This window comes from Phalacrocorax aristotelis, chromosome 2 (assembly GCF_949628215.1).
Source record: "Phalacrocorax aristotelis chromosome 2, bGulAri2.1, whole genome shotgun sequence".
Lineage (NCBI taxonomy): Eukaryota > Metazoa > Chordata > Aves > Suliformes > Phalacrocoracidae > Phalacrocorax > Phalacrocorax aristotelis.
In genome coordinates, this window is record NC_134277.1 from 101,096,934 (window position 1) to 101,120,138 (window position 23,205).

General features: G+C 38.2%; 1 protein-coding gene across 2 annotated transcripts in view; it reads right to left on the reverse strand.

Moving 5' to 3' along the window:
- Positions 1-417: 417 nt before the first annotated feature.
- AHRR (aryl hydrocarbon receptor repressor) overlaps positions 418-23,205 on the reverse strand; it is an 86,752-nt gene continuing 63,964 nt past the window's right edge. For both annotated transcript variants that reach the window (XM_075084481.1, XM_075084480.1), the window contains exons 5-11: positions 12,786-12,875; positions 11,424-11,553; positions 9,831-9,964; positions 8,258-8,457; positions 6,467-6,585; positions 5,392-5,533; positions 418-2,833 (exon numbers count right to left, since the gene is read on the reverse strand). In XM_075084481.1, the coding sequence (XP_074940582.1) occupies positions 1,714-2,833; positions 5,392-5,533; positions 6,467-6,585; positions 8,258-8,457; positions 9,831-9,964; positions 11,424-11,553; positions 12,786-12,875 (1,935 nt within the window). In that variant the 3' untranslated portion in view covers positions 418-1,713. The remainder of the gene's footprint in view (positions 2,834-5,391; positions 5,534-6,466; positions 6,586-8,257; positions 8,458-9,830; positions 9,965-11,423; positions 11,554-12,785; positions 12,876-23,205) is intronic.

Below are 23,205 nucleotides of genomic sequence, written 5' to 3' on the forward strand. Positions count from 1 at the left end.
GTTCGTAAGCACTTAAGTGATGTGCAGAGAATGTATAACTTTCAATTGGCCAACTCTAACGTACAGGCAGTAATTTCTACAAGAGAAGGCAGACAGTCTCGGAGAAGAGCAACCTCCCAGGTGCAGAACCATTCCCCTACCTGAAAACTACATTTATGACATGTATTTATAGCATTTGGGAGAAGTTTATGCAACTCTTCTGGCATGACAAGCCATGCCCTCAGTGACTGGTAGATCTAGAAATGAAGACATTATAATTATTTATAACATTTTGAAAAAGAAAACATTCATTATAGGGGTTCTTTCAAAAAGCACATATACATCTAAGCTTTTTTTAAAATGGTGTGTTTTTTATATAGGTGAAGTTGATGTAAAGTTGGAATAGTGCAATTTTAAAACAAAAGTTAGTGCAGGAGTCAAACTACAACAACAAGAAACAAAAGCTGTAGATTTTTTTTTTTTTTTGTGGAAATACATTACTGCCTGGGTTCAAAGGAAAGCATATGGATCTGTTTTCAAAAGCACCAAAGTGCACCAAAGTGCTTTTGGAAGGTATATGTCCTCCAGTTAGCTCTCAGTGAGATTAAGATTTTCTTTTGGGAATGAAACTAGGATGCTTTTGAAAATAACATATCTAACCTTAGTGTGGGATTTGGTTTTGATGTCAGGTGATGATGTCTAACAAGCTGCTATCAGTCAAAGAGATACTATCAAATAAAAAAGTGCATTTCCTTTGTTAACATTACAAGTAACAACAACAAAAATAATTGGAGAAATATTTTCTTCTCATGTTCATTTAACAGCACTTTGTAACTCATCTACAGAAGTGGATAACTTCCCGTTGTTCAGTTTTTCAAAGAGCAACATGAAAGGCTGATGGCTTTAAAAGGGAAAAATATGGGTACTAAACCTTAGTATTATAAAGGAAACTTGGGAAGAACTTCAGTTTGAGGTGAAATAATTTCTAATGCATTTTATGAAAGTCATTTGTTTTAATTAATGCTACCCTTTTGAATTAAGAAGTTGTGTTGGGAAGCCCTTGCCTGTTGCCATCAATTTAATGTTGAGATAAAGGAATAGCTGATGCTTCTTATTAGAGTTACCAAAAAAAAAAAAAAATGCAAAAACTCCTAAGGTAAACTGGCCACACCGAAGACCATAAACATTTTCTCTTTGCACAGAGGCATCACATCAGCTTGACAAAAACAAACAGAACAAAGGCAGGGAAACAGAAATAGATAGACCTTGGCAATGAATTGTAGGCAAGAGAGGAAAGATGATAAAGACAAATTAGCAGGTATACCTGTGCAGTAAGTACTGATTATTTTTCTGTGCCTGAGGTTTTCTTCCTTTCTTTCTTTCTTTCTTCCTTCCTTCCTTTCTTTCTTTCTTTCTTTCTTCCTTTCTTTCTTTCTTTCTTTCTTTCTTTCTTTCTTTCTTTCTTTCTTTCTTTCTTTCTTTCTTTCTTTCTTTCTTTCTTTCTTTCTCTTGATCACTAAGAGAAGGGTGGTAGGAGGCTTAGAGGGTATATGGGGTGTGCGTATGTGTGTGTGTGTGTGTCTGGTTTTTCATACACACAGATGCGCGCTCACACACACACACACTCAAAATCTTTCCACTGGCTTTTAAATTTAGTAACTCATTTAACCCAGCTGGAAGAGAATCTACAACTTCTTGCTTTTAGCATTATAAATATTCCAAATGTTATAAAATCTATTGTAAAAATGTACATTCAGTGGTTTTATGAGGCACAGGACCTGCTAATGTGTTTTCAGGGAAGCTCATGTGTACTCTGTTCTGTCCACTGTTGGACAACGGTGGAGAATCCAGGGGCTCACGCTTGATTGCTTGGACCAAGCAGGCATTTTTAAACTCGCACGGCATTTTAAACACCTCGTTATTCTGCTCTTTCTGCTCCCCTGAGCTGGGGCTGTAGAAGTGGCCGTAGCATGCCGTGTGCGGCAGGTCGGGCATGCTTTCCAAACACCCAGAGGAGTTCTGAGGGCAAAATGGGGCCACCTCCTTGCTACGTGAACTCTTGCAAGGTCTGTTCAGGTTTAGGTTGTTGGGATGATTTGCTACTATGCATTGCCAATTATGAGGCGCGTAAAGGCAGTGCCTTGGCTTCTGACAAGGTGAGGCTGGCTCATAGAGGTCTGGTTCTGTTTTGAGGTGCACTCTACTGGGGTAGCTAAACACCTGCTTTCTCACTGAACCATTCTCATCCATCCAGCCTCGGTTTTGTGACATCAGGTAGTTATCGGCAATGTTTTCAGAATCAGAATCATATTCCGTTTTGATAGGCATCTCCAAGGGAAAGGCTGCGTCATAAAGAGACTCTGAGGATATTAATGATCTCTGCAGTTTCAGATGGTCCGGCACATAGTTCTCTGCACAACGCTGTTGTACACCCAAGTAAGACTGGCAGCTTTCTGCACTCCCCCAGTGGGAAGGGCAAGTTGATGCTAAATTCAAGAAACTTTGGTCTCTGTTGTAGAATGATGCAGCTCTCCTGTTTGAACATGTGTTCATTCGCTGGGTCATAGAAGAAGAGCTTGAGTTTCTTAAAGTCCAGCTACTGTTTGTGGTGCAGTTGTTTTGAACACCTAAAACTGATGTGCTAGAACTGAGAGGTTCCTCTTGCATAAAACACTCACCATTTGTATGAGGCTCAAACTTCACTTTTACATTATCTTGTTCATTTTTTACTGCTGTCCAGTTAAGATGCTTCCACTGGCCCAGAGTTTCGATGGCACTGTTATAGGAAAGTCCCTCCAGGTTTCCTTTCAAACTGGCAAAACTGCTTGGCATCTTCAGTTGTTCATCTTCTTCCCTTTCAATAACAGTAGAAAAAAATCAGTCAATCAGAGCGTTTCTAAATGGATGTTTTCTGAGATACAAATGGAGTGGCTCAACATACATTTCAAGCAATACTTTGTCCTTAATGTGTGACTCTCACACCTTTGTCCATATAACCTTGCATTTGTTCGAGAGAAAAAAAGTGTGCGTGCATCTGGGTGTCAATGTGTAAGCACAGCTACCTTTCTGTGGCACTGTTTCATTTAAATTCTGACATACATTTACCATCTCAGGCACACAGTTCACAAAGACCTTAAATATTGTAGTACAGCATGATAACTACCCTACACTTTTGTTCTTCTCTTAAAATATATCTAAATAACATTTGTGTGCAGAAAAATCTAGGTATAAAATGCTAAGAGTATCTTAAATGAGATGTATTTTGTTAACAAGGAATTATTCAGACACATAAGAACGTTCTGATCAAAAAGATTTGAGGGAGAACCATGGGGGTCTTATATTTTGAGAATGCAGAGTTAGCTGAGAGGAAATAAAATGCTGAATTAAGTGTCCAAAATAGTCACAGATGTTTATATTGGGCATAGGTTTGTTTTACATGTCTAACTGAATTCATGTTGTCTCTTCCTAAGATGGCCACTGAATTAATTTTCCATGCCCTCCAGCTGAAGTACTCAACATTAGCGAAGAGCTCTGGCAGGGAAATTTGCCTGACCATTTCCATGCCCAGTGCAGAAGTTTTCAGAACTTGGGGTCCAAATCTTCAAGTACAGGATTTGTCTGGAATTCACTAACGTGCTGATTCCCGACCAGGCAGGATCATTGCTACAAGTTGGCCCCCTCCCTCTTTGAACAAGAAGTGGACATCTCAATAAAAAACCAAGCATGAAAACCTGGGGAGCTAGTAAGGGTTTCAGAATGCTTTCTTCTTAGCTCACTATTAGCAATTTTTTCCTTGGGTATGGACCTAATGTGCAAGTATAGGATTTTCCAGTAGATGGAGTCCATGTAGTTACAAAGAGAGAATCTCCCACTGTAATAAATGTACACCAATAAAGGAGAATATTTTCTCTCTTTATTTTTTTTCCATTAGATATTAAATATTTTCAGTCCTCTGCTAAATATTGTTATTGTTATTATTGATAGTTCTGAGATGCAAGTGGTATCATAGAAATTTGCTGCAGAACTAGCTTCTCAGGAAATGGTCTAATTGGGAAACAATGGACTTAACAAAATGTAATAGTCAAAAAAGCTTAGACCCCCAAATGAAAAGTTTTACAGTGAAATAGTATCTAGTGAAAATTCTCCAAAAGAATGTACGTTTCCAGGAAGACAGCATACATTTTAACAAAAAGAGTAGCAGTAAGGATCAAAGCTATTGCAGACTATCAGGAGGACAGAACTGAACATAATCTCCAAGGCTAACTCTTTTAACACTTCAGTCTGCAGGAACTATCAGGCACAAAGGAAGGATTTTAACCACTCAGAGGGGAAAAACATAACTAAATAAGAATGAATAAGTGTGCTTAATTAGACAGAAAACAATTTGCAAGTAGAGACATGAATACAAGAAACAGCCCCTTTTAATCTGTTTTTTAATAGCACGGCAGGATGATGTTTGTCCCGGCAAGTAACGTTAAAGGGTTCCACCACCCTCAAGCAGGAGTTCCTTTGCTATTCACATGAATCCTGAGAAATACACTGCCTGCAAGTGATATCTATTCTAGAAGTTCAAAGACTTTTTCATTTATTTCTTCCACCTGCGAGGCATCCTAAAGAAAAAAAAAACAGTGGTAACAGCCACATTTTTTTCCACTGGGCCAGATGGTGGCTGCGTACACCTTCTGGCCCCTGCTCATTCAGTCCACCCTCTTACCTCTTCCCTCAGACCAGCTAGAAGAGGTACCTCAACAAGGCCCACGGGAGCTGGAACTGACAATCCCATGGGGAAGGAAGAAAAGCCTATTTGGGAGGAAAGGGCAAAACCCAGCAGGGAGGTCCTCTTTGAATGCAAATCTGTGAGATTAGCTTCCACTCTAAGGCAGGGCCTACAGCCAGCTAGACGTACCTGTCTACAAACGTACAATGAATATGAGCATCCCTGTTTAGATTATGTTGAACATCCACAACTAAAAACATGAGCTAAACTGTCATCCATAAAGAAAAAAAAAGCTTAATATAATCAAATGTTAAAAAGTAGAAAAACCAGGACACTGAATCAGCGAAGAGTTTCAGCTGCAAAGTAAAACAAAACCCCAAAATACATTTTTGTGCAGGAAAATCAAAACATATTAATAATCAAGCATTTTGGTTTTGAAGTATCTATTTAGTAGGTATGTACACTCAGCTTCAGAAGAAAACAGAACTGAAGAAAATTAATAAATATTGTTTAGGATTATAACAGCCATTTCGTATGTTCCAAGACACAAATGGATTTCCATTTCATAAGTAAAAGAAATCCTTCTCATTCAGCTCTTCTCTTAGGTCACTACAGTCCTTTTAAGGATCTCATACATAAAGAATACATTCATTTTTCTGAAATACAGATGTTTTAATATTGGAAAATATACTTACTTTAACATTTGCTGTTGAGCAAGGACATATTCTGAACAACCATTTCGATACAGAAGTTGAGTATTAGCTTGAACCCAGACCCAGTGATCTTCATTTGTTTGTACTTTGACTAGAGAAATCCCATTTTCTCCATTATTCTTTGCTATACAATTTGAAAGAAAATCTATTTTAGTACAAGCAGTATTTAGTATTTTTTCTTACCTAAACTATGAGTGAGTGTTCACAGGTTTGTTTGCTGCCCTGGAAGCATCAGCATAGGAAAGTACAAGCTAAAAAATGTCACAAAACTAGGAAAATTACATTTGAAAAATAAAATTTTAAAAACGTAATGAGGCACTTACAACTTTAACCAATGATTTTTCAGTATTATTAGTTCATTATTATTTTTCCCTCTCAGTAATAGTACTATTCCAACAAGAAAATGTTCATGAAAAATGGGGCTATGACAAAGGAATGGTTTTACAGAAATTAAAGGTTTCCAGCAGGTATGACAGAAGGTTGAGTACATCTCTACTCAAGAAGAAGTTGCCCATTGAGGTAGACTCACCATCAAAATTTTATCCATTGTATATTCTGAAATACGGCATAGATTCTCATAATAATGCCACAGCCAAACACTGGAAAATCATGAGTCAAAGCTGCAAGCAAATCATGAGTTTTAAAGACAATACATTCCCATTTTCCTCTGTTTTCTGATTTTTGGGGTAAACTAGCATTTGTAACATATCATCCAGTTTTCCTCAAAGAGGGATGGATATTGTCATTAATTATTAAGATTTTCACATATTCTTATTAAATTCAGTGCTGCCATTTTCAGGAAAGCATACATTGAGTATTCTTATTTACTCTGATTGTTTATATATCTGTAAACTTGGCACCAGAGTACTTATGCCCAGTCTGAAACAGCAGACTATCTTTTGAAAGCAGACAATACTTCTTGCATTTTTTTTTAAATATGGGGTTTTAGAGAGAAGAAAAAAGGGACCAAAACCTGAAAAACCTAACAGGAGAAAAGAAAAGATAAGGTTCTTTCTCCAGAAACTGTATATAATCCAGAAGTATGTAGCAGACACACCTTTGATTTGGTTTTCAGCAATCTGTAACACATTAGTGAAAGCAGCACCTTCATGATGACTGTTTCTTCCATATAATTCTGCTGCTTCACACAGCCCTGAATTACCTTTGGAACTGGAGCTGTAGAGGACAGAAAATGTAGAAAATTCCCTGTCAGTGAATGACCACACAGTAGAATCACAGACTGTGAAAGACGTGATCTTCAAGCTGTTGACCATTAGCAAAGACTTATGCTTTAAGTATATAGTAACCAACACTAAATAATTATCTATGTTTCCTGCATTATTTGGTTGCCCAAACTGGTGTGTGATTGGAATTCTGTAATCAGTTATGAGGAATAGTTATGTTTAGGAATATTCTGCTGACAACTTACTGGATCTGGAATAATAAATTTCAGCTTGAATTGAGACAAATGCTGTGTATATTCTGTTCTGCCTGTTCAAGGTACATTCAAGGTATGTACATCACACTGACCAGCAATGCACTTAAGAGTTAACATGACTTCAGTTTGCAATAATCATCATATGATTTGAGTGGATTTCTTCCAATCTTTAGCTCAAAATGCATATTAGGGCTTGGAAAGGGTGCAAAGTCTGTAACACTGCTTTACAAATTTTTCCCCTTTATTAAGACCATCAGAAAAAAAATGACAATTTAAATTTGCCCACCATTCCTGGCTAGCATGCTTCAGGCCTGAACCAAAGGAAACACTGAAATTAAATACCCACTTCATTCTTGTCAAATCCTTGGCCACTGCCCGGTCAGTTAGTAAATCTTAAGTAAAGCACCTCTCTTCTAGGAGCTAAGTTCTGATAATCAATTAATTTCACCTGGACAACTGAAAAACTAACAAGTAGAAATGACTTTCCAAAACTGTTCCAAAAACGTGCGTAGTCTGTTATATCAGCCTTCCAGTAATTTAATTCTTGTCAAAAGGATGTATGTGCTAGAACCACATTACACGTCTGGATAGTAAATCCACACATACAGAGGTATAGCCTTATTAAAAGCCAAATTATGATACTGTCAGTCACGCTGATGAGCATTTTGCTTCACAGCAATGGACCTCGCTGCTGTAAGGTTATATTTAACCAAATAAGGGAAAACATAATCCTAGCCCCAAACACCAACTAAAATTCAATCACTGAAGGGTAACAAAAATAAGCATTAGGAAGGGAATGAGTCTGGACACAATCTGTCCTGATCTTCTGTGATTGCTACCGAGTGATCAGTCCCAGGTCATTTAGTGCAATTGTAGACTTATGTGTTTGTAAGCCTTCTGTTGTAAGATAAATACATACACCAAATACATATCATTTGACTCTATGTGAACACTCCCACAAACACACATTCAGCTTTCTGAAGTTTTGATTTTCCTTTGATTGTTGACAAAATGCTCAAGTCCAAATAATTGTGCTACCAGAAGATAATGAAATTTGAAAACTCTCAGTAAAAATACTTTTTCTTTTCCAGTTTTACAACTGGTAGAATGACTTATTGCATTGGTAGCTTCTGAAGGTTAGGAAGATATCCTAACTTTCCCATTTCTATATAAAATTAAATATATAGTAATATAATATTTAATGTGCATTAGAAAGAAATTATGTTATAGTATAGTATAGTATAGTATAGTTATGCATTGTATCATTAAATCCAGATAAATTATTGACTTTTCTAAGAAAAAGTTTTAAAATGGAGAGTTATTTAGCCTGATTTGTGCTTTTTACATGGTTAACAAACATCAAGCCCATAGTATACTTTACTAACTGCTAAAAGATTAATTTGAAAATACTTCGTATTAACTGCTGCTGCCTCATCAGGTTTGTGTTTTGCTTTCACAAGCAGGTTTTTCATCTTCATCTCTGTCACAGAAGGGAGCAGAAGTGGTACCACTATGCAGAATAAGGACAGCTGAGGTGGCAATACTGTTCCTGATGAGGACTTCTTCCTTTGTCCGAAAAGAAACTTCAGTTTGCCTTGGAACTGCATTGTCTGTTATACAAAACAAAACAAAACAAAAAAAAACCCACCACAAACAAACAAATAAACACCAACAACATTATCTTAAGCATTTATTGTATTAACATTTAAAATGCTAATACAGCCTAGGGAGTGTGTTTTTTAACACCAAAACCAGTTTTGAAACAGGGAGAAAACCTACGAATTTCATTATCTTCATACATCTTAAACCATGCCATTTTGGAGGCATGGAGAGTGGGGGTACTATCAACAGTAAAATGAGACATTTGAGGCTGGGCTTTTGGTTTTTTCTCTCCTGTATACTTAAAGGAGGAGTTCTGCATTGTGTTCTGTTCGCCAAGATGGGCAGCATATGGTGGTGCAGAGAGGTATTTCCTCTGTGCCTCACTCTGAAGCTGGAACTGTTATTTTTCCATGCTCTGTTGTCTCCAGTGAGATGGTTCCTGAGTTTCTTTCCTCTTGCCCTGCTCTTTCTCTGGGAAGTATATGGACTGGCACAACCCAAGGGCTGTGCAGGCAGATGCAAAGGGAAAAGATATGCCCAAGGTAGCAAGATACAAAGCACATAGCTTGGAGGCAACCATCCATCCCTGCCTCAAATCTCCATATAAACAGAAGGCAGAGATCAAGTTGCTGCCTGTCAGTATAAAAGTTACCTACCACAAAATGACCAGAGAAAAATCAGTCCATTTGAGTTGGGCATTTTCCAGAGCTACAAGATTAAAGCAGGGATGCAGAAATCACTAACTGGTACCGCTGTTCAGACCCATAGTCTGCCAGCAAATGAGCACCTGAGACAGAAGTTGCATTTCCTTGTCTTGTGCTGATCCTCTCATTTTCTTTGCATGTGCCATACTTTGTCATGGGAAGAAACAGGATTGGTCTTTACTAAGCAAATGGAAAAGTGATTTCTAGAAATGAGCCATTCCTAGTAAGGATATTTGAGGAGTGTGTGGGAGACTTTCTAATTCTGGATTTTATTGTTTAAGGACCCTTTACAAAAGGGAGAAATGGATCATTGTTATTTTTGTTCCTTAAAGCAAATACTTTGTTCTTAAATGTTAATCACTGAAACTCAGGCTTGCCACTCTTGTGCTAGGCCCACTACAAATTGAGGACAGATATTGTCCAAAAGAGCTTAAAATATAAAAGCTCATAGATTCTTTCCATTTCAAATACAGCAACCTCCTTCCATCACTCTTCGTACATATTAATAAATTAATTTAGGTGTTTGTTGTTAGTGCAAAGCAAATGAAAAGTGTATCCTGTCCAAGGCTCTCCACAATATTTATGTTCAATATGTATGTTGAAATAGTTTTCATATGAAGTAATTAAAAAATCTAGTATGTCATGACTACAGTTCTCTAAGGTGAAATTATACTTACAAGGAAGCCAGAAGTACTGTCCAACAAGCAGCGAACCCGACAGATGAAACAACGAGTTAAGAAGGAAGAATAATCTGTTGTCATGCTGTCATTCTCTTGTGCTTTAAACAGTTTACTGAGAATATATTCTTCTCCTAGGAACAACAGTGGAGGAAATATATATCAGATCACACTAAGAAAGAACAAAAATGTTCTGTAGCCAATTGAAGAAGCTGTTATGGAAATTGCTAAAAATTACTTTAGGGAAGGGTGAGTATTAAATTGCCTCATGTGTAGATACATCTGCACATGCTCTACCAAAAGAAAAAACAAAAGCTCTACAATGGGATTCAGGTGAGTTTCTTCAGAAACTTTGACTTTTTTATTTCCTGAGTTTTTATGATTTTTAATGATGCAAAGCAGGGTAGCAGATGTTGCTGGTTTTGTGATCAGTGATCACAGAAAATACATTAGAAAAACAAACAAAATAAGGAAAAATGCTAATGCAAGAAAACAAACAAATTAACAGCGGCTGATTAGCTAATGTTCATCTGTTGCCTCCTTGATTTTTAATAAGGCGTTTTACAGCTTTGGACTACAAGTGCGTAGCTTTTGAAGTACTTCTTTCCCAAAAGACACAAGTATTTGAACAGAAGTATGAACTTAGGAACTGAAATTCTCCACTGTATATATTAAGACAAAAATTCCAAATATTTGTAACTTTTTATAGTTTGAAATATTAATGCACATTGTTTAATTTGTTTTCTGCATACTTCCTACAAAATCTTAAGTTACTCAGATATCTGTAAGATCTTGAAAAACATAGAAACTGCTAGAAATTCTACCAGAGTTTTGTGACTGTGTTCCTGAGGACTTCATAAAAGCTGCTGAAGGATTTCTTGCAAGTTTCTCCCCACCCATCTGGGGACTGCGCTTCCTCAATTTCTTTCCTCAATTACTTCCTCACCTTCTGGTTAAATGCATACATCTTGCTGGGATCCGTAATTCTTTATAAAGTTAACATTTTCAACCCCATTGTATTTGCTGTAGTCATGATTTCAGCTTAATGCCTCATGAAGGAGAAACCTCAAGCACATGTATCCACCTGCCATCCTCAGGAAACACAGCCTCAGAGAAAAAAGTGCGTTGCTAAGCCTACTTCTTCTTCTGAAGACTCCTGTCTACCTAATTTTGCAAGGGAAAACAAATGGCAGAAAGTGATGTTGCCCCTGTGGTACTGTACAGAAATGTTCTGCATGGGGCGTTTTTGCATTAGTGAGAGGAATACTGATGTCCTGATCAGTGTGAACAAAAGTCTGGTAGGACGAACACTGATGCGGATCATCCTGCATGGATAAGAATATCTGAAGGTACATTAGTCAGAGAAAAATAAAGGAAACATCACCTTTGTAGCTTCAATGGCACACACTACCTTATGAATGTCAAGGATCTGGAAGAAACGTCATCTATGGGACAATAACATTATGAACAGCCACTATGCAGCTTTCCAGTGAAGAATCTGACTTGATATGCAACAGACAAGGATGTAGGTGGAGTGCAATTCTGCCTCTGTACAGTGGTGCCTATGTTTCCAGTCTACATATACGATCCCACCTGTTTCTGTCTGTAGTTGCTGTCCAGACAACATCTGGGGAGGATTCATGGCCCAGTGCAGTTGTCTACAGAAATCCTGGCGATCATCCACGTGAATGTAATCATATATGTTTTGGTGCATTACATCAGTCTGAAACAATTACAACAAGGAACGCTTAATTTGTGAGCATTAGTAGTAGGGCAGACACTTATCTTTAGGTTGATACTTTCCTTCAAATAATGGCTGGTGTAGGATACCTTCAGAGCAAAGACTGATTGAGGAAAGTTATTTCAGAGGACCCTGTTTTTCAACATCTGTTTTCTGACTTCATATCCTAAGATGATTGTTTTTATTCTTAACTCTTTTGTGCATATGCAAATGTGAGTCATAAAAAAGTCCAACTGGCAGTCAGTGACTAGTGCGTCCCCCAGGGACTGATGCTGGGACCAACCCTGTTTAATTTATTGATTAGTGAATGATGGGAGAGAGTGCACTCTCAGCAGGTTTGCAGAGGGTACCAAGTGGGGAGAGGAGGGTGGCTGCTCAGACCTTGATGGGCTGTAAAAATTGCACTGACAGGAACCTCGGGAAGTTCAGCAAAGGCAGAATTCTCTCTAATTTTGGGTACCCCAGGAAAAGAGAGGTATTAGCATACCAGTGAGCCCAGGAGAGTGCTACCAAGACACTTAAGAGGGCTGGAGCATGTGACATATCTGGAGAGGAAAGAACGGGGTTTGTTCAGCTGTAAGGGAAAACTTCAGGAAGAACTTAACCGCTGTCTACATCAAGCGAATGAGTGGGTGTAGCGAAGACAAAGCCCGACTCTTCTGAGAAGAACCAAGTGGGAGGACAAGAAGCAACAAACGCAAGTTGCAACATGGGAAACAGGGACTTGATATAAGCAAAAATAAAATTTATAGTCAGGGTGGTTAAACACTGGAACAGGTCATAGGGGTCATAGAAACTCAAACCTTGGCTAGATGACTCCCAGATCAACCTGCTGACTGTACATTATATTTATTATTCACAGACAACCGGTCTAGAATAGCAACATCTTATACTGAAATTGAAGGGAAACTTTTAGCTAAATCTTATTTTTGTAATAGATCATGTATCTGTTAACAAAAGCTTTACAAAGGGAACAATATTACAAGGAATTCATCTTCACCTGTCAGATCACAAAAACAAAAAAAGAAATTAGTCTGAAATGGCATAGCAAAATAATTTAATTCAGTAATAGCCTATGTCTAATCAGCAGTAGAAGGATAAGGCAAAACAACGTACGTTACTGCATGTTAGAAAGCCAGTTAGCAAAAGTGACTACAAGAAAGCCATTACAATTACAGTGACTAAGGATTCTAAATATTTGTTAATATATTTACCTGATGAAACCCTAGATAGTCCACAATTGTTGATGATGCATAAAATATCATTCCATCTGCACTCACCACCAACGCAAAACCATTCAGTGACTAAAGAAGGGAAAATAAAATAATTAAAAAGATGATCAGAAAGTAAAGAGTAAAATTCATATAAAATATAATAATTTTAAGAATATTATAGATATTAAAAAATCACTCTACAAAAAAGTTGGACATCAAATTTTTGCAGAAAGGCAGTTTTTTCCTAACATGAAGAAATTAATCTGAAACAATCTGGAACATGCTTTTTCCTTTTTTTGAAAAAGTTAGGATAGCTAATTACAGTGTAACTACCATATTACATTACTAGTTTATTATGTACTTTAAATTTTATTTTGTCATTAGTTCACATATTTAAAAGTTCAATAGCAAATGTCAACTATTCATTTTTCCTTTTAATTTAAAACATCACATTCCATAATAATTGCTTTGAATTTATAAGCATTGATACATATAGATTATGTCATAATCTCCAACAAGAACATTAAATACCTGTGCTGTTGTAGCTACGCCTTTAAAACTGGATGTGTATTTTAAAGTATAGCTATTTTCTTAAGCTTCTATAAAAATGCAAACATAGCATAATTGCATAAATGCATAAATATAAAAAGCAGGCAATAAATACTTCACCGATATAGACCAGTGCTTAGTCTAGAAAAAAAGCTAGGTTAATTCTCATAGACACAGTGATGCAAAAAGAGCAACCAGAGAAATAAAAAAATAAAAGTAAGGATTAAATTAAATACATGATGTAAAGATTAAGATCCATTATGCTGCATGCACACTGACTAATTTTGCCTCTCTTCCCTTGATAAAGATCCAGTAACATATCTTCACTCCAGCAGTTCCAAGGTAGTTTGGATGATCCTTTCATGTGATGATTTTGAGGTCTTTTGAGATTACAGTTCAAATAGCTGCTGATGAAATACTGCTATATTATTATTATCCTTGCTTCACCTTTCTCACAATTTACTGTTGTAGTGATGTGCCTATTAATCCTGAGTTAATCCTGAAGCACAATGAGGGCAAATTTTCAATTGCTCAGTAACCAGATACACTGACATATTTTTGTGAGCTTGGTTCCCTTTTTGGTTCCTAAATAAGGACCAGATTTCCAAGACTGCTTGAAGCCTGTTCCCACTGTGACAATGGTGGGCAGAATTTCAAGAGTTCAGTGCACAATAGGCCGACCTCCTCAGAAGATTTGGCCCCAGTCACAATGTGGAGCACCTTTGGAAATGTGGGCCAGTGGGACCATATATGGCCAGGGGCTCTGTGCCTCAAAGAACCTGTGAAATGATGACTGGAGAGATGTAGTGGAGGCGCTGCAATGGCTCACCTATGTTTGGAAAGAGCTGTAGCAGTAACTGATTCAATCAAGTCAATGCTAACCATGAGTCATCACTAAGAATAGTCAAGGGCAAATCGTGTTCAGCTCCAGGTCAGCTCCATAGATACAGATCCTTTCCAGAATAAGCATTATGTCTGCTTAGTTGGGTTTGTGTTGAACAGTAGTTATCCTTGTCAACTCTTCAAGCACAAAGACTTGCTGGACTGGTGCTATTTTCTGCTCTAAATAATGCCCAAATGCGCCGCAGCACCTCACCAACCAGAAGACAATGTGTCAAGATTTCTACATCTTCACATCTGTGCCTTTCACTGCGCTGAGAGGAGCCTCCATAGATGGTATCTGTCATATCCATTTTCAATGTCAAGTGGAGACAAGAAAGCATTTTTGGCATCTTGTCTCTTTGGACTCATCTTCACAGCAATGAAACCATCAGTGATGCGATGTTAGGAATTTTATTACATTTTGAACATCTGGCAGGCCTTTTAATTTGGACAAACTAAAAATTTCCACAAAGATAACCATAGGACAATTAAGGAAGCGCCGTCATGTCTGTGGCTGTTACCATGCATGGTCCAAAAGACCGCTAGTCCTGCCTGTGCAGCTAGGGCAGGTAGAAATTAAGAACATTAAAGAAATGTTCTTAATCTGTGAAAGTTAATGCACCAAGCCCTATCTGGGAAGGCGTAAAAAAAATGACAACAAGATCTGAATATGAACAAAGAATCTCACAGAGTATCATGCTGAACATCCTTAAAATGTGCTTTCTATTGCCCTGCAGGCAAGCTGGAGTTTTCAGCCCCTGTAGGAAATAGCCGGGGAGCACCTGCCTTTGTCAAGGCTTGCTTTTAAAAATCAGGAAATAAATACCCCTATTCAGCAATGAATCTTCTTCATCCAGTGATGGTGGGGCAGGTTTCTCTTTACACATTTTTCTTTCATAGAGCCAGAGTCAGGCTGGACAAGGGGCAGCAGTTTGTAAAAACGAGAAGGAGAAATGGGACCATGTGTATTTATAAGCGTTCAGATCAGTGGACTGGCAACAACATCTGTGAGGTCAGAGGAGGTATTAAGGAAGAGTGAAAGGGAGAAAGAGGAAAGAAGTAGTGGAGGAAAAGTTCAAGGAGCCACGTGTTTAGATGAAGCCAGAAACAAGTATGGATTTGAGGAAGGTATGTAAATTAAGAGAATTACAAACTTCCCCTGCTTTATTTTTGTTTTGTTCTCAAAATACTGATGTCCTTTTCTGAGTTAAGATCTCTTAACTAAGCATCGCCTGGTTTTTCATGACCCCAAACGCAGACATCAGATGCTCTGCCCTGCAGGCAGGAAAACCAAAACCCACTTTGGTGCAACAACAACTTTTGTGGAGCCACATGAATCTATTGAGGATTAACACAAATTCCATGTGTCTAAACCTCACTGTAGCTGGGAAACCTGCTGCTTCAACCACACTAAAAAGAGACGAGCTGGGCATGGAGTAAAACTTCAGTGAGTCTTACCCATGACTGCAAATTTTTCTCTTTCCTCAATACTATCCTAAAGTGCAGTTCAGTGTGAAACGTGACTTCTGTAGCACAGAGGACTCTGAATAGAGTCAGAGTTGGGCTGAGATTTATACTTTTCTTACCTACTTACCACAGCTGGGGAAAAGGAGGAGTGTGTGTTAGCACAGATCTGGTACCCCAGAAGTAGGTAGTAGTGATTGCAAGTTAGTAGGAAAAGACCTCTTCTGACCTCTCAGATAAATCTCTCAGGTATCATATACAACTCCATACTCAAGCCCTTTACAGTGCCTAGAGACTTTTCATTATTCTGGCCAGAATCCTGGGGATTTGTTAGACTGAGTGGAAGAGAGATAGCTTCAGTCCATGACAATGAACAAAAACTATTCCCAGCTTTTTTGTTCTAAGTTACAGGGTCTCACATTAAACAGGACAACAAAGTATATGGCTCCACTTATGATTTTAAACATTCTGAGTTACTGAAATAAAAGTCTCGGCGACAGCTTTCTCTCATTCCCAGTGAATGGGAGGTTATTGATAACCTGGGAGGAGGAAAAAGAAAAGAGGGCACAGACCAGCCTTAAACCCGTGAAGATCACACTCCCTAATGTAAGCACGTCTGCCCAAAACACAGGGGGGCCAGCACAGAGAAGTAAAGGCAGCTCTCCTCATTTCTCTTTATTCCTTTCAGTAGAAATAATGGAAAGTTTAGGATAGGGCTCTTGGATTTAGAGGACAAAATAACCAAACTCCATGGCTTGACGTCAATGTTATTTACTTTGTGTACAGCTGGTGTGGTTTAATCAATAAAGTCCACTTGCATCCTATCACAATTTTTAGCAATTTGCAGATACTTACACAAGCACACAGGGACACAGTCACACATAGAAACACACACACATGAAGACATTAGTGTGGACATTAAAACTTTTGCAACAAAAACTAACTAACTTTGGATTCGCAGAAAATACAGGGTTGTAAACTGTCATTTGGTAAACCGTATGGATTCAATGACAGATGGAATTTCTAATCCAGGATAATAGCTGAAACATGTGAGACAGACTTAAGTATGTATTGTGAACATTTGTTTGTTTGTATTTGGCTTTTTAAAAACACTTACATGAGTTTTCTACATTGTACTTAAAAAATGAAATAACTTTTTTTTTTCCCAAATGGAAAAAAAAAAAAAAAAAGAGCTTGGCACCAGACAGGGGCCTGTGTTCTTTTGAAAAAACATGTACATCCAATTATGTACTCACGAAAAGCTGCACCTGCTACTGAAACAAAAAACAATTAATCTGTCAGTTCAAAGAAAATACGACATTATTCTGGTGCCTGCAGTAGCTGTGAGATGAAAGTTATCAGTTCCTTCCATTAAGAAGGTTTCGAAACATTATTAGTCAAGAGGTTCTCTTTGGGAATGAAGGCAAATATTTTTAGGAAGATAGGACTTCCTTTGGCAAGATCCTTTATATATCCTGATATTTTTTCTGGTCCCATAGCAGAAAATCAGCCAGCAAGTACTTCAAAGATATTTTGGTCAAGGTCATGGCATAGTAAAAATAAGGAGGGGAGGGGGGAAAAAAAAAAAAAAAAGAGAGAGAGAACAAGTTCCAAGCCACATTTCTCTTATTACTCTTCCTTGAAATAAAGGAAAATTCACTAGCATTAGGTCTCCAGAGACCACGTTACTATGGTTACTAAAGTACAACAGTCAAGGCCTGCAGCCATGCCTTGCTTTGAACAGATTTTCAAGTCACGCAACTTGGGTACTAAATTTCCAGGGTCAGTTGGCTCGCAGTTTATCTGGAACGGTTTGATTTAATAGTGGATCGCTGGGTTTTTTGCATCCTATGTGGGATGGGGCCATTTTCTGATGATCTAAATAAGTAGCTATTTAAAAACTCTGGAAATGATATATTCATTCTTGTCTTATGAATATTAGGAGGAAAATGCAGACAGTTAATGTGTCTTCTGTCTTTAACTGTATTGTTTAGTGAATCAGTATTTCTTTCCACTGGTGTTTTTAGGACTCATAATTGCCCTTCTCAAAAATCCCTCTGGAATCCCTGAGGTTCTCTTTATAAACCAAAAAAAAAAAAAGAAACTCTTACAGAACCCTGAAATAAAACCCCGCATAAAAGACTATTCAGAAATACTGTATCTGGTGACATCAAAATATGGCCTTTGCTCAACAAGTACAGTATCTTTTAGCCCTCTGGACTCTTATGCATTTCTCTGGTATCTACAAAGCAACTTCAAAAGGAATATTTCTGTGAGTAAGCACTATTTCATGCAAAGGAGGAGTGGCAGAATTGTTTTTAGCACTCAGTTTTGATCAAAGGCTTGCGTGTACTGCTTAGTTTTCAGGCAAAAGAAACAAAACAGAAGATGAATTTCCATCATTTGAGCCAGAAGAGGAAGTAAGTCCTACAGGCAGAAGCCTATAGCCGTGGGTTTATATGGGAAGCCTTTTGAAGGGAAAGTGTTCAATCTGATTGATTGGTTTTCACAGGCAGCAGAAATGTTTCTTTTAAGATAGAAAGAAATAGGTATGTATGAACATTATGCCCCTTTCATTCCTCTTGTCTTCCCAGGTAAAATGAAGTCCACGTTCCTGCCTATCTCCTTGAGCCTGGATATCATTTCAGGCTCCTCAAACACAGCACGGAAATTCAGCATCTAGTGCTGCACTACCCAGAGCAGGGACCAGCAAAATTTTCAAAGATCATTCACATTGCCAGAAGAATTTGAGCCCTGGCCCTCCCATTTACTGTTGGAGGGAACAACTGTGCCATCTGAAAGGTGTGGATGCTTATGAGCCATTTGGCTGGTGAAATTTCTCACTATTCCGTTTTTTGGTATCCCATCACTTCCACCAAGGAATTAGGGAAACTCTGGGGATACTTGTTTATATATGTGTCTTCAGTCTAACAAGGGAGCTGGAATGCTGTGGCTTGTCAGGAGGCAGCAGACAAAAAAACTGGCCTCCTGGAAATCAGTTAGGAAAATGTAAGTCATTAGGCTCTGGTAATTGTGAGCTATAAACTTTCAAGAAAACATAGTAGTTCCCCGGAGGCTGAGATTGTAATGTGCGCACACATGTAAATGAATTTTAAACCATGGTGATGTCGGGTTTTGTATGCTTGATATGTAATAAGTATTGGACACAACCAAGAAAAACTTTGCCTTTAAAGTTGTTTTGATTGCACGATGCAAAACTGTAAATGTAGTTTTTCTTTCCTTAGACTTTCCTTCCAAGCTAAGCTTTTATAACAAAGCTTGCTTAGTCTGTTTCAAGTCATTGGGGTAGGGCCTCTCTTCACTATATGCATGAACTGCTGGTGTCTGATGAGCCCAGCACCTCAAAACCAACTGCTCTGCCCAAGATGGTACTGTGAAAGAACAACTGTATGCAAACTGATCTGAGAGCTATATGCAGATTGAGCTGAAGCACCGTTTGACTTTGTATGTGCAGAAAGTTGATGTGGTGCACTCTAGAGAGAGACGCATGCCAGTTGAATCCCGTTGTTTTCACAAGCAGTACTAGTGACTAATAGCTTAAGGACAGCTTAGGGAAGGTTTTGTTGCTGCAAAAGTGAATTCATGGGTGACAGCAAACACCTCAGTACAAATTTGTTATATGGCATGTTTGTTTAGAAGAAATTATTAACACCAGCAGTGCTTGCTATTGATGGCAAGGTTTGGTGGATTTTTTCATGTCTAACTGTAAAAAAAAAAACATTATTCTTTTCTTTGCATTATCAATTAGGATTTCATATGGGAAGTGAGTATATGAAAACTGCCTGAGTTTAATGGACATAATAGAAGTACTGGAGACTATTTATAGTAATCTAACATTCAAATCATTAATCATAAAATTGTCAGAAAAAACCACATTTTATTCATTAATACATAGCTATATGTATTATGATTATTGGATATGCTAGCAAGTACTTGGATGAGTAACATGGTAACATGTCATTTACCTTAGCAGTTATCACAAAAGGATACTAAAGTATGACATAATCTTGTATATCTTTTCCTTTAGCCTCCTCATTAATCATGATATTGAAATCAAAATGGTGCTCTGCCAGTAACGGAACCCTACTGTCAATATTCTTTCACAAATACTATGCCTTGGACTACACTTGGAAATAGAAACAATCTTTATATTGATTTATGCAGCTTCTCATTTCACTTCCTCAAAAGCAGATGTTGTATTCACAGATGGAAGGAAAGCTGGGGCGATATTGTATCTTCAGTGCAAGTTCAGCCCTTCATTCTTCCTGAGTTCTGCAGCTGTTCTGGGCTTTTCAGTCTTCTCTTCAACAATTTCAAAATAGAAAATGCAAGCCTGATTAATTCCATTTGAGAAGACTCAAAATGAAGCATTAATTGCTCACTACTCTGCACTTGTAATAACAAATTTAGTTAGGTAGCCTTTGCAATAGCAAATGTAGTAAGATTACCCATTATCTTTCACAGAAATAACTTACTGAAAGAGTCTTGAGTAATATTTATCCAACATGTTGGACAATTAGACATATGTAAGTACCAAATGTCTGGATTTTTTTTTTCAGTGTTATTTACATATAAGTGCATCAAGTCCTGAAGAGAAGAAGCTGTCATAATATTCCATCCACAGCTGACTTCTATTTGTACTTGCAAACTGTTAACGAGCATGAATGGCAGTCATCTCTTTTTGTAAGGAATCAAAACCTAAAAAAGACAATGTTGTAGCCTATAGACTGTAAACAGAATGTGATGCCCTAATTTCAGAGCACTATTTTCCTGTGTATTTAGCACTATATATCACATTTTCTAAAGCAGAACTATTTCAGGGGGTGCGATGAAGAGCAAAACAATCTGTATTTCACATACTGTTCAATAATATATGCTAAACCAGCTTTTTTAAACACCATTTCAGGACAGTGGATTTTTCAGGGAGTGTGGCATTCCTGAATTTGACTCTGGGCACAGTCTTATTGTGCTAGCTATCATCTTATGCATGTTTTGCATCCTGTATAAAACACACCCTGTCCCACACCGGCAACAGGTGTGAATTCTGCTACTCGTGTGTTACAGCAACCCAGAGAGGTAAGCAACACTTTCTCTAATCTAGGCATGAAGTGGATGATAGTGGATTGTCTGGGAGGAGGTGAGGCTGGAAAGTTAGACACAACTCCTCTAACCAGCAGTAATGACTGCAAATCTTAAGCTGAGTTACACACTAGATGAACCCCTCTCTAAGGCCCTTCTGCAAGCCCCTGCTTTAGTTTGAGCAGACATTTGTTTTCTTATTGGTAAAAAAAAAAAAAGCCCAGTCTCTGCTACTGGAGAATTCTGGGGTCATTGCAGTACTGGGAGGGGGGGGGAAGGTATAAAACATGTTGGGGAAAATGCCTGCTGTTGGCCACCATCAGCTTTTGCAGCTAGGAATTCCTGGAAGAACTGCAGTTACAATGGGATACAAAATATCTCATTTTTCTTTTTCTACTCATAATATGTCAGGGACAGTTAAAATCAGAAGGATGGTGATTTCTCTTGAAGTTCTTGGAATAGAAACAGAACTACCTGAAGGATGCCTATCTGTCCTCCTGTCTCCAAATCAATACTTTATCCTTGCTAATAGGAAACAGTACATTTAATCGTCAACATCATGCTTTTTAACAGCAGCTTTCTTTTCAGTTCAAACCCATCAAATAGCATATTCAAGTTTTACTGAGGTAGGCAAAAAGTAAAATTGAAATGTACTCAATATTTCTAGCAGAATATGTAAGTTTTCCTTTTGAAACTTTCGTAACGACAAAACAAAATCACTGCAAATTTGCAAAAATTCTGAAGACAACACCCAATCTTGCCTGGGTCTGCTTTCTTGCTCGTCACTTCACCTTACTAAGAAGATAACAAGGCTGCAGCTCATTAGTTTTTTGGAGTTGAGAATGAGAAATACACTGGAAAAAAGTGTCAGCTATAAATACAGATTAGGCTACTAATTTACAATTTCACTTCAACCAGTTGAATACCAGTCAAACAATGTAAGATTGCAATTATCTATGATAATACGCAGGCATTATTTAAAGCGTATTTCTATTTCCTCTGAGTTTGGTTTTTGGGTGGGTTTTTTTGGTTGTTGTTTTTTTTTTACAGTACACAACTTTTCCATCTTCTCTAACAGGACATTTCCCCAAAAGCAAATGCTGATAAAGAAACTTGTATGGAAGCAACAGTGTGTTATGATTGCCTTCATTGCTTGAATGCAAGAAGTCCAGCTCTAGCAGCAGACTAAATCCCGGTGCATCTACACAACACAGTGCTCACATAAGGATATTGAACCTATTGATTGGCAAGAACAGTTGCCAAGAGTTAGCTCCGGAGTCAGTGAGGAAAAAACCTAACCAAGCTGAAATGGGAGAATATGTTTTGTTGGGGAGGAAGTCACGTGGCCGCTGGACCATCTCCAGAGGCACCGAAATAGCCTGAGCAGGAACAGAGGAAGCGGCTGTGAAAAGTGAGCTCGGGTGGAGTTAGCTGTGGTGAACAGTCTGGAGACAGCAACAGTGCTCTTAAATTCAGATCCACATCTGGTCTGTGCCCAAAGCTTATTGATTCTTAAGACCTTAATTGATACACACCTTAATGCTGCTGATGGACAGCTTCTCCATTCACTGGTACACCTAAAATTTTTCAGCTAGGCCTCCTCATATGACAGCAGGTTTGCCTCTGCCCTAACAAATGGAAGCCAACTTTTCTGATGCCAGTGCAAAACAGAGAGGATGCTGTCTCTCCTCACTGCACACCTGCACTGGCTGCCCACTCCCTCTTCTCTATGACATTAAACATAAACTGCTTGTCCTGATTTTCCAATTTGCTCACAGCTTGCTCCCCCCTCAATTGTAATCATTTCATGTTGGAGAAGCGAAGTACTAACTCTCACCAGTCCAACATGTTACCCTTACCCATATGCAGGATTTGAAAACAAGCACTTCATGGAGTTCCCCATTTTGCTAAAGGCTACATGCAAGCCTCTGCAGGGGTAACGGATTTTTCTCCTCAAATCCCTCCTTAAAACCCTTGCAAAAGTCCTGGCAAAGGTCAAGCTGCTCATACACTATGAGTACTAGCAATCGTGGTTACAATTTTGTTCATTATTTCGACAGAGTGTGTTGCCCATTGAAATGCATCTTTCATCACTTGTCTCGTATTTAGGCTGAGAATCTGAAGGGAGAGGATCACATATTTTTGTTTTGCTCTGCCCCTCTGTCAAGCTGGAGGGTGCCACCACCTTTATTTCAGAAACCTCCGTGCTATGGCAGCATCATGATCATTACAGTCCTAACAGTAGAACTAAGGGCTGGAGGACAGAGCAAATGGAATTTAGAGGTCACAGGCTTCTCTGACCAGATTTGTCTGAGAAGAAAAAAAAAAAAAAAAGAAGGAATAAGTGAGAACATTAGTTATTTGTTTAAAGGGCAACAGAAAGAATATTTTTTGCACAAAGTTGTGGCCATGCCAAATTTCAAGT